This window comes from Lonchura striata, chromosome 9 (genome assembly GCF_050655825.1).
Source record: "Lonchura striata isolate lonStrDom1 chromosome 9, ASM5065582v1, whole genome shotgun sequence".
Taxonomy (NCBI): Eukaryota; Metazoa; Chordata; class Aves; order Passeriformes; family Estrildidae; genus Lonchura; species Lonchura striata.
The window spans coordinates 21937740-21955894 of record NC_140711.1 but is presented as its reverse complement, the minus strand read 5'-3'; the positions used below and the strand labels follow the sequence as shown (position 1 = coordinate 21955894).

General features: G+C 37.7%; 1 protein-coding gene across 36 annotated transcripts in view; it reads right to left on the bottom strand.

Annotated features, from left to right (window-relative positions):
• Positions 1 to 18155, bottom strand: part of LRCH3 (leucine rich repeats and calponin homology domain containing 3) — a 59962-nt gene that overhangs the window by 24628 nt on the left and 17179 nt on the right. For all 36 annotated transcript variants that reach the window (XM_085587834.1, XM_021544481.3, XM_085587835.1 and 33 more), the window contains exons 2-10: positions 11008 to 11152; positions 10514 to 10640; positions 9884 to 9989; positions 9564 to 9700; positions 8488 to 8597; positions 5592 to 5685; positions 4639 to 4759; positions 2008 to 2156; positions 631 to 707 (exon numbers count right to left, since the gene is read on the bottom strand). In XM_085587834.1, coding sequence (XP_085443960.1) covers positions 631 to 707; positions 2008 to 2156; positions 4639 to 4759; positions 5592 to 5685; positions 8488 to 8597; positions 9564 to 9700; positions 9884 to 9989; positions 10514 to 10640; positions 11008 to 11152 — 1066 coding nt within the window. The remainder of the gene's footprint in view (positions 1 to 630; positions 708 to 2007; positions 2157 to 4638; positions 4760 to 5591; positions 5686 to 8487; positions 8598 to 9563; positions 9701 to 9883; positions 9990 to 10513; positions 10641 to 11007; positions 11153 to 18155) is intronic.

Here is an 18155-nt window from a genome sequence, read left to right as displayed (position 1 = left end):
ATAAGCATTCTCTCCAATAATCATTAAAGTAATCATTAAGGAGTAATAATTAAGGAGCATGCACATACTTCATCAAAATAAGAAACTTGTTTTCAGAATTGATTTCCATTCTATCCCTTCTGCTGATGTAGGCTCATGATTATGGCCCAGATAGGTACTTTTTAAAATAAATGAATCTTTCACAATACCAAAACCAGCAGGAGTCAACCAAGAATGTGTCCTCATGGCACATCAGACACTCTATAGTATCTCTAGCCTTCCTGCAAATACCTTTATTCCTTTGGTCCTCTATGCACTACAGCTTAGATCAACTATTAAATCAAACCACAAATTAAATCACAAAAAGTAGATATTAAGTCAGCTTAAAAATATGCACTTTAATTATGCAGATTTCTTTAACCAACTGATTTTAACTCAAGCACTGGCATAGAACAGTTTTGCCTTTTGCTCACTGCAATTATTAGAATTCCAATTCCTAATTTGGAGCAATAACTTATAAAAAAAGTGCCATACACACTTCTGGTAAAGCAACAGATAACAATGCCATTTTCTAAACATGTTCAATAAATACATGCTCCACATTCATAATGAAATTCTGGATAAAATTATTGTTGCCACAGTAATTCTTACCTGTTTTGGTGTAAATGTCGTCTTGTATCCTCTGTTCTCTGACATTCTCTGATGGATACAGGCTTTACTGGTGAACTCTGAGCAAAAATAACACAAAAGGTTAAGCTAGCAATTTATTCAGAAAACTGCACATTAATGCCAAAAAATTTCTTTGTAGAGCTACATCTGTAACTACTGGTATTTAAAACATCTGACGACAAAGCACAAAACAGAAGTCAGGGATGTTAATTTCCAACCAAGCAAGCTCATTCATATTTATTTCTCCAAATGAAATAAATAATAGTTTCAAGATTAAATATGCCTGCTCATAACTTGAGGAGTTTAAAACCTCCAGGATTAAGAATCATGCAGAGAAGTTCATGTAGCTATAAAATTTGTATTGAAATGTAAATACGTTCTTTGGAATTTAAATCTATGAGTGTAGAGCACTGAAGACTGGATTCTCAGAAATACAGAGCTGGTGGTCTTTTATGACGTTCTAAAGACAGGTCCCAGAAGAACTAAGAAAGCAAAACGTGGGATTAATAAGAACACTTTAGGTTTAATTTGAGCAATGAAATAATTTATCCTATTGGGAACAGAGACATACTGCCTTTGGTGTTACTGAAAAACTTCCACTTACACCCATTAATATAAGAAAATAGAAACTTTTCAAGATTAACATGCCAATTTTCACTCATGCCTGCTGGTATATTGCAGTCAGCCTTCCTAAGCAGTAGAGAATTTTGGACTGTCTTTTTAGAGAAACTACTCCTTCAGCTAAAAGCAATTTAGTTTTTATGACTAGACAGACCCCAAGGAATAGCTGTTGTGATGCTGACCAATGCCTTTTCCCTGTCTACAGCAAGGAGTCTTTGGGTAGCATTGCCTACAGTTTCCTTAGAACTAAGTTTTGCTCTTGTGTCTATGCTTCAGCTTCTGTGATCTGACACTGAATTTATGAGCTTTGCAAAATGAATGCATCTTTCATATCTGTGTGACTGATTTTAAACACAGTTATAAAAGCTAAAGATTCACTATTTTTTTCTTTCTTTCTTCAAATAGCAAGTATCTTTCTGCTTCAAAACACACAGAACTTTGAAAGGATACATCTGAATCAAAGCACTATAGTTACTGTTTAAGCAGAGCAGCCACAAAGATTTTTTCAGACAAGTTATTCATATAGTCTGTACAGTGAGGCACTGAACTGTGTAAGTGGATACACAGGTATTAATTAAGACTACAGAACACAGAAGGATAAAATCTGGCTAAAATCTGTTTCTATAGGTTCAGTTTCTGAGGACTCTCCAGAAGTGTAACATCCAAATGACTTAAGAGGGAAGTTTTCCCAAGGGCTTTGCTGGGTGTGTGACTCGAATGAACACAAGGAAGCATCACCTCATTGGAGATGCGCCGCTGGTCGATGTACGCCATGAACTGGGAGCTGAGGCTGTCTGAGTCCTGGCACTTGGGCTGCCTCACCTCCTCCTCCTCCTCCTCTGTGGCACAGCTGTCAATGTAGTCGATCTGATCGAGATCGTGTTCCACTTGACAAACATACACAGAGAAAACACCCACAATCAGATAACCCATGAGACAGAACAAAACCCACCAATGCAGCATGGTCAGGAACGAAGGCCCTGCTTTTTCTGCCATCTGGGAAAGCCCAGTCTGAAAGCTCTTGGATTTTGCCAGGCCCACTAACATTAGATCAACAAATTTTGAAATAACTGTAACATTTCTGCCTTTTAAAACATGTATCAGGCACGTAGTTTTAGACTGTTGGCTGCAAATACTTTTGCAGCGACTGAAAAAGTAAATACTGTGATTTCCATTTCAGAACCGAAAACTATATATCAAAATATTTCAGCTAATATCAAGACTGTACAATGACCTGTGTATATTTTTGGAATAATTTCTCTTGGTTGTCTGTCAGAAAAATCAGAATGGATATGGCAGATCCTTCAACTACTATTACTACTACAACAGAATAGAGAACAGCACATCTAAGTTATCTGGATTCAAATACAATAAATATAAGAAGTGTATGTGGAAATAATGAGCAACACTACAGAAAATAACAAAATTCCTCTAAAACAATGTAACACACCTACAATTTTATTTTAAAAGAAGAATGAAAAATGAAATTAGGAATCACTGAAATGAGAGCAAGAAACAGCACAGTTTGGCTGGTATTGATTTTTCTTTGTGTGGGAGATACTATGTAGGGCAAATTTTTCACTTGTCACTGCTTTTTCACATTCTGCCCCAGGATTCTAAGTCATGACACTAAGCAAACGCCCCTGATGAAAAATAGTGCACTGGGGATGCAGGGAAAAGTATAAGTTCCCTTTCAGAGCACTAGAGCCTTATTTTTTCTTAGAACTCTCCTCAAACTTGCTCCAGACTCTAGCAGACATTCTTCTTTACTCCCCCGCCCCTTTCCTGCTTGTCTACAACAGACTTGTCTTTGCCTCGCCACACAATCTAGCAACTGTTACTGCCAAAGCCACCCCCTCTGCTACTACAACCATCCAAAACTACATTCCTATATACTGTGGCTTCACTAAATTTCCATCTCAGTTTCAAATCTTAAAAAAGCCCAAAAAACCCAAACTTCCCTTCTTCCTAGGCTTGCTTATTAAATGATGATGACGATTATAACAACAATAATACAGAAAAAGGTGAAAGATAGTAGAGTTTTGTGTTAGGAACACAAAACTGCAAAGCATCTGGATGTCCGACAGCCACATGCTACAGTTTGTGCCCCTCTCTGATACACCTACTCATGAATTGATCATGATCCAGCTTAAAAGTCTGCTAGGCATTTTGAAATCCCTAGTGTACAAAAGCCAAAGAACAAAATAAAGTTAGTCTTGGAGGCAGAACTGGCAGCACTACCTGTTATTAAGGCTGCCCAACGCTCCCCATGAAACCATGTCTTCAATTCTTCTAACTGCCAGAATTTAACTGTTTGAACTCAATTTTTTTCCCATTAATGTGTGAAAGAGTGTGAGTTAACGACAAAGTTTCAGATATTTCTAGAATGTGGCAAAGAAAACAAAAAATTGTGGCACAGAAGACTAAGACCAAGAAAAGAAGATGGATAAAGATGGGGAGGCGGAGGGAAGAGAGAAGAAAAAGTGGGAGCTGGGCATAGAAAATTAGATGTAGCTAAGAAGAGCAACATGTAGAAAAAAATGAACTGTAGCCATCAGGAAGGAAAGGAAAAACAGGTAGCAGCTGACAAAGAAGAAGAATCAAAGTATGTGCAGATGAGATTTAATAATAAGTATTGCAAAACAACGGAGAAGAAGAAATGAAAAAACAAACCTGAAAGATTGTTAAAATAAGGCATATAAACAAAAGGAGACACTGGTAGCAGCAGATTTCTGGAAGTTAAAATGAAAGAGGACTGGAGATCAAGAAACATGGAAAGCACAATCACCTCTTGAACAACTACAAAGGTGATCCTGTGAGACTGCACGACACCAACTGAGAAAGCAAAACAAAGCACTGCCACTCACAAACACCAGGCCCTCCTGGATGATATTAAAGTTTGGATTAAAATCTAAAACTGGAATGAAACACTAGTACCAGTCGGAAATGTAAGACTCCCTGACAAAATTGCTCATCTTGTTCTGAGAGCAGTTGGCACAGAGCACTGGCAATTTACAACTGCAGTAAATTTTTGCCAGAAGCTCAAACAGCAAAACACCATGCACTTGGTGTTCAAGTTTTCAATATTCCAAATTCAATATTCCAAAATACCATTTGAAGCAGTTGAGACTTTAACATAGGACATAGGCAAAAGCTGACAAAGTTTTCAAGAAAATACCAATTCTGCTATCTGATTTTGCCTTTAACATCCTTAAAACAACAGTATTTTTACAGTTTTCAAAACACTGTTTTCGTGTTATTCCACTTAGACCTTTCTGGCTTTTTTCCTCTTCTAACAATCTGTAGGAAACAATCTAGAACTTTAATAATGATGACAATAAATACAGTTAGCCAAAGGTCACTACTTACCTCCACCATTAATTACAACTGCACTCCCTCTGTTTTCTTGGTACTGACTTTCTCTTCTCAGTCTCTGCTCTTTGGTGAACTCTGCCACACGTAATGGGAGATCCGAGAACTCATCTGTTGGCTTTGGAAAACAAACAGTGAAGCCTGGAAACATTTTTCTTCAAAAACATAATTTTCTAATCTACTAATTCTTGATTTGTCCTTGATTTGTATTTCAATTGCCCTGTTTTACAACCACAAAACACTAATTTAAATCAAAAAGCAGCTATAATGTATTGTTTTAAAAAAACATGTAGTTGAACTTTCTTTAGAAACCAGCTACCTACAGTTTTGATTGCAGTATCTGCACGTGACTGAAAACATCCCAGGATGGAAAATCCTAGCACCTTCTCTAAAATCAAGCTAGAAGTGCAAGTATGGTGTATAGCTCACTGTGACACTTTAGGTCTTGGCTATTTTCTAGTTGCTCCAAGAGGAAAAGGGAACTTCTTCCTGGCAATAATAATTGACAACCTTTTTGCTAAGAGATCCTATTTTCCAATTTGTAAATAGCAAACAGATTTTAACGTTTTAAACAAAGGAAGAAGACAAAATTTCCAGCTGATTTCCAAAGCTAAATTTTCATGTTCAGATTTATCGCTTGACTCATCATTGTAATATGATAGTGTTACCAAATTTTTAAAATAAGAAACCCTATTTTTCTCATTTTTTATGCTCCAGTAATTAACCTCTCATGCACTGTTTTATACATTTATGTTAATACTTCCAACTTGGGGTCTGTCCCATATAAAATTAACCTTGTTTTTTCTCCAATAAAACAAGTCATATTGGCTTGAGGCAACCTGCACACCAGCACATGCATGTTACCTATGGAATGTGCTTCCAGATGCATAAATTTTGTTTTCTTTACTGTACAATACTGCACTCAACAAAAATAAAGCTGTAACACTTACTTCATTCCCTGACCATCTTTTGTCTCCACTGTCCACACTATTGAAGCCAGAATCGAGTGCGCCATATGGACGACTGGAATAAAGCTCCTCGTGGCTGTCAAACACAGAGTTTCAGTTACTGTGATAGAAACACCACCAAAAGCTTCTCAGCATTCCAGAACAGCAGCAGAATAAGCCATCAGGCACACCTGCAGTTCACAAGCTCAGCATGTCTGAAAACCTCACATTGCACTTGCTACAATAGAGCAGGAGACGTGCTGACAGCTCCTTGTCCTTGTCACTCAGCTGTCACCTGCCACTGCCTGGCCTTCAGAGCTAAGCTGATTCAAAGGATAGATCCACCCTTCAAACATTTCCTAAAAGAAATTATGACAAAGCAAACTGCAAACTGGTCTCATATTTCTTCGTTTAGCAAGTCAAACTTTCATTTTCTACTACTCGTATCTTTTGGTTGAAGACCACTGTCAAACAAACTTTTACATAAATAAGCATAAATATATACAAAATCACAAAGAATACAGAATATACTACTTCTACTAAAAGTTTGCAGCATGTATTACATAAATGTCTTCTGTGTCATAATTACACAAGAAACTGCAGTAAGCTGAACAGTATTTCAGATATATTATAATGTAATAACTGTAGGAGTACAGTTTTCATTTACAGAGCTTTGTCAATGACATGTCTAGACAAAGGCATTAGACATGTGCCCAGTGTTACAATACAAATAACCAAACAGGCATACAGCTCTTTACATTTCTGGGCTTAGAAAGTATGTAATTCAGCAGTATAGCCATCACAGATGTCAACTCTGGCAACTGCTGCAGATAGCTACAGTAAAAGAGACAATGGGACTTGTCTGATCCTCTGCAGATGGCATTTCACAATGGTTCAACTGTCCTATTGGCACTTGATGCCCCAGGGAGAACTGCAGCAGCAATTACTACATAATGCACAAGGAAGAATGAATTTCAGGAAGCTAATTGCTTCACCCCATCGTAACTAAATTGCAGATCATTTTCTCACTGGCATTGCTCTCAAGTTGCTGCTCTCTCTAAAATACTCAGGAAATACTTATTTTCAAATTTTATTATTATTATTACTATCTTAATAGAAGACTGACAGACTACTATCAAGGCCTATTTTAGTTTTCAGATAGACATGAAATAGCAAAGAAGTACCAGGAGGGATGGAGGCTACAGATGAGACACATTAAGCTATGCATCTGTTTCTATGCAGATGTAGACTAAAAGACAAGCTCTTGAATCTGCATGAGTTTTGATTAACTCAAATTCACTTTTATGGCCCTGTATTTGAACAGAAAGATCATCTGCATAATAAACCATCAGAAAGAAAAAGAGCCAAAGAAAAAAACAACTCCCTTCTTCTGGGTAAGAAGAAAAATTAATGACTATGAAGTCATCCAATGTAGTTAAAGAGCTATTTGAATGTGAATAACCGACAACAGAACCATAATTATACTAACAGTTCATAGAACTTACATATATTTTTAAAACGGGTCAAAGAAAGATCCATCTGCAGTAGAATTCCATTTTAAATAAATCAATATTTTCAGCATCTCCTGAGCACCTTGTTGTAAATTGAACGATTACTGTAAATTAAGGAACTCAGAAATGAGGAAGTGTTTTGATACAAATTTTCTTTTAGCACCCCTTCTTTTCAAAGAATTCGAAAAGCCTTACATCTAACACTAAAGTTAACTGGAAGCTCAAAAATACATAAACACTGTGCCCAGGACTTCTCCTTTTTAACAAGAAAGCTGCTATGTGTCTTCTCAGTTCTCACAACTAAACCCACCTATCCAATGCTACACACCTTTACACGTTTATAATCACACAGCAGCCATCCTAAAATCAGCTGAGACTTGAGATTTTTATTCCTCCCTGACCAACAAGCCACAAGGAACAACCAGTAGGCATTTGGAGAGATCAGACCATTTTGGGGCAACTGCAGCTTACAGGAAGCTGTGTAAGGCTTGAAATCAAAGGATGAGAAACCAAATGCCTGCTAAGACCAACAGTGAAAGGCAATACTTGCTGCCATACTAAAACATGTATCTTTTCCTCCTGTAAGCAAGAACAGTTGCCCAAGTCCCAGAATATTCACTACACTAGTTCACCTGTGAGGTATTTTAAACCTTTTAGCTCCAGACTATGCCAGTCTGCCAATAACTGCTACACAGCTCCAACAGTTCTGCCTCCTCTTAATGTCATTCCCTCCAGCACCAACCTCAGCTGCTCTGACTTTCACTGCTGCAAACGAGACTGGCTTGCTGCAGCTGAACAAAACTTGCTACAAGATAAATTCCACATAACTTATGTTTAGAAAAGGACTGAAGCATAGAGATTCACTCTGGTTAAACAGTTGTCCTGCCATGATGTTTCAGAGCATCTTGCTTTTTTAGCAGTGTCAACAGTCTTGCTACTAAAAATGTTTGAACAAATGTGAGCTGACAGCATGATACAGACTTCCTTAAACTTCAAGAGTTTCTACCATTCAGACTCTCAACCTTCATGGTATTACACCAAAGTCGATCAGATAAACCAGCAACAAAAGTCTAGGTGGACTGATTGATACCTCATTTCTATTGGTCACCTTTGAAGATAACAAACACAAAGCTCTTGTGCCTTGCCTGGAAATACTGCCTTTCCCGTGACACTGCCCAGGTCATCTCCTGAACCAGTTCTCAGTTCTTACACATTGGTACCTTACTAGAATGCATCATGAAATACCATAAACAATATTTTTCAAAGCCTCCTCAATGCACTTGCCAAAGAACAATCCTTGATCTGTTTTTTAAAATAAACTCATGGTGGACTGACAAAATTTTCCTGGATGCCATTAAAACTGGGAATGTGGCTTGTGAAAAACTTACCATGATCCAAATCCCATGGGTCTCCTATCATAGTCAGGCAAGTCTGGAGCTATCTTGCATGCTTCTATGTTCAGGTATTTAAATATATGAATTTTTCCTTTTATACATATCTTAAAAAAAAATTAAAAATTAAGTAAGTATAATTTGACAATATATTTTCAAAGTACACTACAGACATCTAAGATGCAATTAGGAACACTAATAAATAACCACATTTACATCAACCAATGTATCTTTTATTCTACTATCACTGCATTTTAGAGGAACAGCTATAGTGGAGCATCAGGGATGCCTGTGGTAGAAAAATGGAAGCTGTCCTCCAAGTACATCTGGTCTGCAAGCAACTCTGTCAGCTGGATGCTGAAATTTCATCATGCAAACAAGACATGAGCATTTACAAGTACCAGAATTTATACCCTTGGCATCAGAACAGATGCATCCCACCCATGCCCATATTTGAATGGCAGTGGCAGACTGCCAAAGCCCCCTCAAATTTATAGTCAATGAAGACAGTAACAGCTGTCTCTGCTTTCACAAGGAAAGCAAAACCCTACTGAAACTACAAGTTTCAGCAAGTGCCCCTCTTGACTCTGATGCAGCAGCTCACAGTAGAACCTGTAATACTCAGGGGCTCGTATACGCACACTGAAAATCAAATTAGTCATTAACAATATTGCAGTTTCTAGCTCAAAGACCAATTTGAGTACTCTGCTGCAAAGTGGATCAGTAAACTGCAGCACTGAGGCCTCAGTCAAAATTTTGACATTTGAATGACAGAAAATTAGTCTTGCCTAACAGTTTCCTTTCTCCTACGCTGAAAGCAGAAATATTCAAGCTAACATTAGTGAAATTTTTTGAAATATTCCATTTTTGAAATTTTGTAATGGGACTATTAATACAGTAAAGAGAAGAAAGGGATTTTTCAAGCTGTGCTATATATTTAACACTTGTAGACAATAGAATGTATTTAAAGTTTGCTTGTTCTTGAATAACAAATATGTAATATAATCCTTCAATTTATAACTTAGTGCCCTTGTTAGCTGAACTAGTAATCTGATTTTGTAGCTGCAGTTTACCTGTGCAGGGGGGGACTGGAGAGGGTTGTTTTCTAACATGATGGTCTGAAGATGTCTGAGGTTCCTATAACAAACTGGTATTGTTGTTATTTTATTGCAGGAGAAATCTAATCGAATCAAAGGCAACTCAGCAAGCTCTGGAGATAGAAAACAAATATACAATTCAGAAGATTAAAAGAGTGCAAGAAAAAGCAAGGGTACAAAAATATGTGTTTCACAAAACAATTAAGCTGTTTCTGGCTCTCAGAGGAAGAAAAAGGGACTGAAAACAGAAGAGTGTTTGAATTTTCTGCTGTTATAGTGGAGAGCTGTTTTCTCACCTTCAGGTAAACGCACCAAATTATTTCTTCTGACATTTAGGTCTCGCAAGGACTCCAAATTGCCAATCTGTGGAGGTATTGTCTGTATTTCATTACAGCTCACATCCTACAAAGAGCAAAGAATGAGTTATCACTCTCTAAGTCTCTGATGACTAAAATATGCAGGTGTATTTAGGGACTGAAAGAAAAACCAGCTATTTATATAACACCTCAGATACGTATATTCATTCAGTCTCACTGCTGACATGAAGCATTGTTCTCATTTTAAACACAAAGGGAAATAAAAGCTTTAAAAGACTAAGCATTCAGATCTAGACATTTATTTCAAGCTATTCCATAGCATATCAGACAGCACAATTTGCTGCATAAAATCTTTCTGTCAGAAACAAACATAGCAAACACTCTAATTCCATCAGGCCTTCCTTTCTAGAATAGGGAAGACATTTAAATTGACATGGACCAGTTGTTCTCCAGTGCATTTTTCCCTCACAGAAAATTCTTCTAAAATCCCAGGGTATTTAAAACTCTTTTCTAACACTTCTATACAAAACCAAACACAGAGACACTGTGGCAGATCATCCTTAAGCCAAGAGCAGAACAGTAATAGCTGGAAATCAAGTGTATACTCACAAGCTCTGTCAGCTGTCTGAGCTGTCCAATTTCTTCAGGTATTGAAACCAGCTTATTATTACTTGCTATCAAAACTTTTAGTGGTAGACTACAGAGGTGTACTGGCAATGTTGAAAGCTGGTTTCGACTTTTGGACAGAAAGAAAACGAAATAATCATAAGTCTAATGGAAAATATTCATGCAATAAAAGACACATACAAAAAGAACACTCCATTTAGATAATCAAATCCATTTTTATGTAATTACTACAAAAGTGGTTCCATGAGGCTGTTCTTCATTATTTGTTTTATCTATGTGTGAACAAACTCTGAATATCAAGTATCAAGGCTGATCAGAGGCTTTTCAACTCAGTGTGGAGCAATGTGAGGTGTTTGTGTCCCTTCAGGTGCTCTGATAAGTGGCCAGGCTCTGATGCTCTGTCACAAAGGAGTATGTTTGAGCTGAGTGCAAAAGCTTTCCTCATGCTAAAGCAAAATTGGTAAGACAACTGTTACCTGATATTCAGAAATGTTAGAGACTGTAAGTTCAAAACAGCCTCTGGGATATATCGAATGCAGTTCTGGTACAGATTAAGAGTCTCGAGGGAGACGAAGTGGCAGGCTTCTGCTGGAAGCTCCGACAGTCTGTTCCGCGACAAGTCTGAAGCGAGGGGAAAAAGAAAGATTCAGTAAAGCTGCCTTAGAACTTCACTATGTTTCTTGCGTGGCAAGGTTGTTTTGGTTAAAGAAGTTTAACCAAAACACTTACCAAATGTTAATACTTAAAGAATCAATATTTTTCCTTGGACAGTTCAAATTACCAATAAAATATCCACATTACTCTCCTTCACAAGCTGCACTGTGATAAATATTGCAGTTGCAGAGGGTACTGTTTTCTTTAAAAGTCAAGGAAAGCTGCTGCTTATAAATTCCAAAGGGCATTTCCAACAGACACACACCTACAGGCCCCACTTCCTGACAGACCCAGCTCTGAATTCTGATAGAAGCATTACCCAACCTCCAGGTATGTCAAAAGCTCACTACAGCAGGGGCTATGATGGATATCAAATTCAGCAGGGTGCACACAGTTAAGAAAGCATGAAAGGCATGGAAACTTCTAATCCACCAATACAAAAAGTTAATGGGGAACATAATGAAACCCCTTGTCTGTTCACCAGTAAAATTTTTAAAAACAAATAAATTAAAAATCACCCTCCCTCCCCAATACCAAGTGCTACACAAACACCAAGTGCTCCTTTCCAGCTGATATCAACATGACCTCAGCTTCAACTTGTCCAAACCTGATTTTGAAAATTCAGCACTTTAAATGAATGTTTCTGACAGCTATCTTAGTGGGAGTTAAAACTGCTGACTGATAGAAGTCAGCAATAAGTTTGCATTGCATATCTAGAATAGTTGTATTATTTTATGACAGAAAGCAGTTGAGGTCTTTGCCCTACTTTTCTACTTTTGTGAAAAAGAAAACGTTTTCCCTTTTTTTTCCTTTTCTTCTAAGAGCAAAGAAAAACTTGCACTTACTGATTGCTAAAGACAGGCTCCATGAACATCCTGATCTTACCATTTACTAATCCAAATAAAACATCAGATGAATGCATCAATGCAAAGAAATATCATTGTGATGGATCCTACTTCTGGCTACTATCAAAGCAGAATTTTCCTACCTCTACAGCTTGTCCCAGGTGCTTTACATTGCCAGTGTGTGAGAGAAACTGATCGGAAATACAGCAGTTTTCTGATCACCTCTCCCACAAACCCTATGCCAGAACCAGGGAAAATTGTTGGTGCAGGCTGAAAATCCCTATTTTGGTGGCAGAGACTATTCTTGGCATTTTAAAGCACTCGCTGAACTCCAGCTTAAGTGGAAGCAGCAAATTAATTGGACTGATCAGAACCTGCTCAAGAATCTGTACGTAAGAAAGGAGTTGACAAAGTAATTGTATGTATCCTGCAGAACACAGCATACACTTCCAAGAATTTATGCAATAGATGCTTATTTTGCACTAGCCATCTCCCAGAGTGCTCTAGTAATGTCCCCAAGTCCCTTCTGCTTTACTTCCATCATTCAATTCTAATTAACGATTTAGTGAAAATTACTCCAGCCCTCCCCTCCAAGTTGCAGAGCTGCAGCAGATTTAAAGGAGAGTTTTAGTACTGTGCTACAATATGGTATCCAAAATTTGACATTCCTAGTGGGATCTCTGTGTGCCAACATTTTGTAAAACATAACAGGAGAAGAGAGGTTTTCAATCATACTGTCCCAACATAAGTCATGTATCCTGAAACATATCTACCAAGTGCAGCTACCTACACTGGAATTATCTAGCATCCACATGACTTGCTGAGAGGTTTCACAATAAAATTGTATGTTACCATGCAAGAAAGAGAAAAACACAGATTATTTCAGAGAAGACAAGAAACAAGCAATAGTAATTTAGAAAAAACACTAATTTCCCACATTGACTGGATGTTTAACCATCTATTTAAAGAATTATTACAACACTGGTTCATGTATAAGGTGTTAAAGTTTCTGAATTCCACCACTTCTCTCACAACATAGGAGCATCATTCAGCTCACAGCTTTATCCCTCCTTCACACAGCTGTGCTGCCAAAAGCAGTTTGAATTCTACCCATTTTAACAGAGAAACAGGCATCCCAAGTAGTAAGCCCTATTTTCTGACAAAAGTGACAAAAAGTTTCTTTCTACTCTGTTTTGGAAAGGGTTTAACAACAAATAGGAGAATTCTCATTTGCTTTTTGCTTTACTGTACCTTACCAAAGAACATCTAAAAACTATTTTTCACACACTGTGCAGACCATAAGGTATGAATTAGTCAAGAACTCCACATGCTCTAAACTATGACTGAGTATTGCTACAGAAATAATTCCCTGCAAAAATAACACTAGGTATGAAGAAATGAAAATACATTCTTTTAAGCAACAAATGAGCTCAGAGTGTGATAGGAAAAAGACACGAAAGCTGGTTAGCACCAATGAATAAGTTTTTCCAGTCTTCTCTCAATCTACAGTGATTTTTAAAACTTGGCATACCTATTCAGCAGTAGACATTCACTGAAAAACAGATTAAATCAGCTGAGTTTTGATGCTGCATTATAGTCTCTTAAATCATTCAAAATGGGTCTAACCAGTTGCAAGTTTGATTAAAAAGTTTAGAGCATTTTGACTCATGATGGCCATGAGAATGCTGTCTTATACAGAGCACCTGTGATTTCATGTGGCCAAATGGAGTCAAGAGGGAGGGCTGGCCAGGACCATAAAAACAGGCAAGCAGTAGGAAAAGAACAAGGAAGCTAAAACAAGAGTTGAGAACTGAGTTGAGAATTAGACAGAAACAACATATGATAAAATACTGTGTGAATTCTGAATCTGCAAATTCAATAACTGCTTTTGGTTATTTGTGATCCTTGCTTTGTCCCTCCTAAACCTTGAATAAGTATTTAAATTTCCCAAAGTCCAGAACACAGCACCCCTAAGATTCAATGACATCTTTTATTTTGTTCAATTTCTCTGGAATCCTCTGCCAAGTAGACCCTAAATGTGACCAGAAATAGGGCAGAGTACAGCAGTCACTGCATGAAACAATTCAGCAATTCCATCCTCTCCCCCATCACGTTCCTCAAAACACCTGAAGGAGAGGCACAGCCTCTCAAAAAATGAGAAGATAACAAAAGCATTCCAGTGAGTGGTTATATAGTCACATATTTGCTGCTCAGCAGCACAGCACTAGCTGGTGTTTTTCTCAAAAGAGAAAGTGTAAGTGAGGCAAAGGAAAGAACTACGGTATTTTATTTAAAATACCCAACTAATATCCTGCCAATTAAGACTTGTTTTGGTCATATTCTTCTGCTACTGTATACATGAAATAACTTCAACAACCTGAAAACAGAAAGGTATTATAGTACAAATTATTGTGTAAACTAAAATTTTTGCAAAGATTTCTACTTCTTGGAGAAAATAACAGATGTTGTAATGAGGTATTATTTATTTTTTAACAAGCAAGAAGTAATCAATGCAATACAGGTTATTTTCTTATGTAGGTACACACCCTTGCTGCTTCTCATACCTTAAACTGGAAAAAACAAATTACTAATTCCCCCGTAAAAGCACAAATACTGAATTTCACTATGAATAATCATATGAGTGAAATATAGCTGTTATAATTGGAAGTAGGATTAACTCATTTGTGCCCACATTTCATGGGTTAAAATCACTGTTACCAGAAATCTTCTTTTTAAATAAAGGCTCTCCTAGTTTACTAAAAATGGATGTGTTTCCTTGAAGGCAAGATCATGTGGAATTTTGGCAAAGGGGAAGCATTCTTTGGAACTAAGCTCTTTTGAAAGATAAAAAAGCCAACAGTACAGATACAAAATGAAATCTCAGAGCAGAGTCAGACCACTGACCTTTTCCATCTTAATAAGGATTCTCTGGAGAAAGCCAGCAAATCCAATGTTAAATGTGACTAGAGATACACTGTGCTTCAAATTGCGTAATTTGGCATTAAATACAAACTCCTCCTGCTCAAAGACGAACATTCCTCTCACATCAAACATTAGCAGGTCTGTGTTCACCCATTTTTAACTCCAGCTGTAATACAAATTTTGTCTCCAAAGGACAATCAGTGATGGACAAAGATGCACTGTTCAACATATGGGGTACCCACTACCTACACTACAAAGAGAGGGAGCTGCAGCTCTACTGTTGCTGGCACTCAGACCAGCTGGGTGCTGGTGAACTCCAGCTCATTATGAGATGCTGATGGGATCAGTCCACTAATCCCCTCATTCCAATTAACTAAGACAAAGGCAGACACTCTAGACTGGGCTTTGATACAAAATTTTGTTAATAAAAATCTGCTTTTTGTCATCAGAGACCTGCGTGTGTTCCCCACACACTTTGAATTTTTATTTTTTTTAAATTTAAACCAGCAAAGCACAGATTTTGGCTGTCTATTCAAAACCAAATGTCTGCAACCACCACAACACCCGCTGGCTGCACTGATGTAAGAGAGATTGTGACACTGTCAGCTGCGGGCTCCCACCCATGCTGTAACATGGCTCCAGAACAGCCCCTTTGCAGCCGTGTGATGTCAGCCATGAACTTGCTGCAGTGATGCAAAAACCCTGGTATTTGTGATCTGAATCCCAATGGTGACACTGGTGGCTACAGACTGCCCTCATAGACATGTGTTGCAGTTTGAAAGCACAATCATGGTTTCCTTTAATAATACACAAATCTAAGACATATGAGCTTGCAGCTGACAAGAGGAAAATATATTTTCTTATGAATAATTACAGAAGCCAATCAATGATGAGAAGGCTGACAGCCAGTATAGTGACAGAAGGCAAAAGGCAGCATAAACTGCTTTAGGAGGAGAAGGTACAGCTGTTTAAGAAGAAATAATAGAATCTGGCACTGTGTAAACAGCCTTATTTTTTTTTCCCCACATACACAACTTAAAGACCAGAAGCAAACTCCACACTTTCACACTGATAACAACAAAACCACCATTGCACTGGAGAAAACCCTTGAATTGGGTGAAGTAGCCTTGATGATCCAGAAAGTAGCCCACTAGAACAGCTCATTTACAGCTACTGCTCTCTGGAAAGTGACTGCTTAGGTACAGCCACCTCTTAGATAATGCCACTAAAACCATCTTTTGAGGAACCTGATGCATCTGATTGCTCAATTTTGACATTTAGGATAAACTCTATTAGAACAACAACATTTCAAAATAGATTTGAGGCACATTGTTATACAAACCTCAGCTCTACCTTTAGCTTGTCACTCATTCTATTAGCCAAATAAATGCATGCATCTTTATCCTGGTTTTATGCGTTGGTTTTTTTCACTTCTCAAACACTTCAGAACTTGATAACCTAAGAGTAACAATCCGTGTGATTCTGCTGACTTTTAGGAAACATTCCCATTAAGCTACTAAGAGAAAATTAATATAATGAAATCATAGCCCCAAGCAGATGAGCTACTGGTATTATGGTTCTGACTTTTCTTGCAAAAGGAAGCCAGAAATCATCATAAGATAATACCTCTGTGATATACTTCTGATGTTGTTGGTCCCTGTACTCAGTTACTGGGAGGGTTTTTCTTTCTAAACACTGAAAATGTTGGCATCCTTCAAGCTTCATTTCACACCTGGAGGATTTCCTCACACAGGAGGGGTGACTTTACCTCTTCCTGCCTGCTGTGATACAGGACTACCACTTCTGCATACCCTAATTTAAAACAAACCTCAAAAATGTCATCTCCTGACTCACCTTCTACCTGCCGGCCCTGTCAAACCTGAATTTTTCCCAGGCATCAAGATATTGTTCATATAAACCATTTAAGGTAAGGTGGCATTTACTGAACCAAAATAACATTTATTCCTTCTGTGTTTTCCCCAGGTAAACTATCAAGGACAGCTCCACTGCCTAAGCCAGAGTACCCACAGAACAGATATAATGAAGACTGTTTCCACCTGCATTATTTCTGTAGCCCTGTAATGAAATATGGAATCTCCAGTTTCAATTGCAAGCATTTCATGAAGGAAGATTAAGTTCAGAAGTGATCCATTCTTGATACACTTATCAGATTTCAATGCTCAGCAGATCCGTGCTTGACATGCATGATCACATTCCTGCTTAGCAGCAGCACCAGCAGCATTAAACTGCACTTTAACCATTTCCATGAACTAACAGTTTGTAACCTAGAATCTCCAACCTGCTGCTTTTGGCACCATGCACAGGCTGTGATTACTGCAGTTCCAGAAAGCAAGGCAAAGGTTAGTGGTTTCTTCCAAATGTTGACTTGGTGGCGCTACATTTGGAATGCAGAGTGACCATAAAAACTTGCTGCACCAACCTGAGAATTCACTGCTTAACATGAACAACAAATAGAAGATTACACATCACACTGATATGGGCCCTGTGGATTGCCTTGAGTGCAGAAGACAAAGTTTGTAGCTTTTAACCAAGGCTGCTTAACTGTCCTTTATAAAACTTGCTTCAAATCACTGCCAAACCATTGTCAAGTTTCACACGTGTGAATCAAAGTTTCACAGATGCTATTTCCTCTGGTTACATTTTTATTTTGGAACATTCAATACAAATAACAAAGCTCCTTGCAAAAGCTTTTAAAAAAAAACAAGAAAACCCCTCACTCCTCTGAAGAACTCCCACAAATATCTTTCTTGAAGCAAGTTTAATGAAGTGAGAACTATTGCCAAAGTCTTTACCTTTTTTTTCCCTTCAACACCCAGATTACCCATGAAACCTGGCTGGCTTTTTTGTTTTCTAACTCAGAAGCATTTTAAGAACAGTCACACAAGGGAGATTTGCAGAATCTGGCTTCCAAGTTACTTGAACTACACTAGGGTTTTTTAGCAACTCTCTTCTGTTAAAACACATCACACTGAATTAAAAAAAAAAAAAAAATTAAATAAGTACAACCCTCTTACCTGGCCTATTCTCTGCAACATTCACCATTTGCTCTTAAGACTAGAAAATCTGTAAGAACTTTATACTAAGTAAGAAAATTCAATCACACCTGGGATCAAAGATGAAAATAGATGATTCTAAACATCAACTCCCATTCTCTTTCCCTTTTTTCTCTTCACATGATTTTA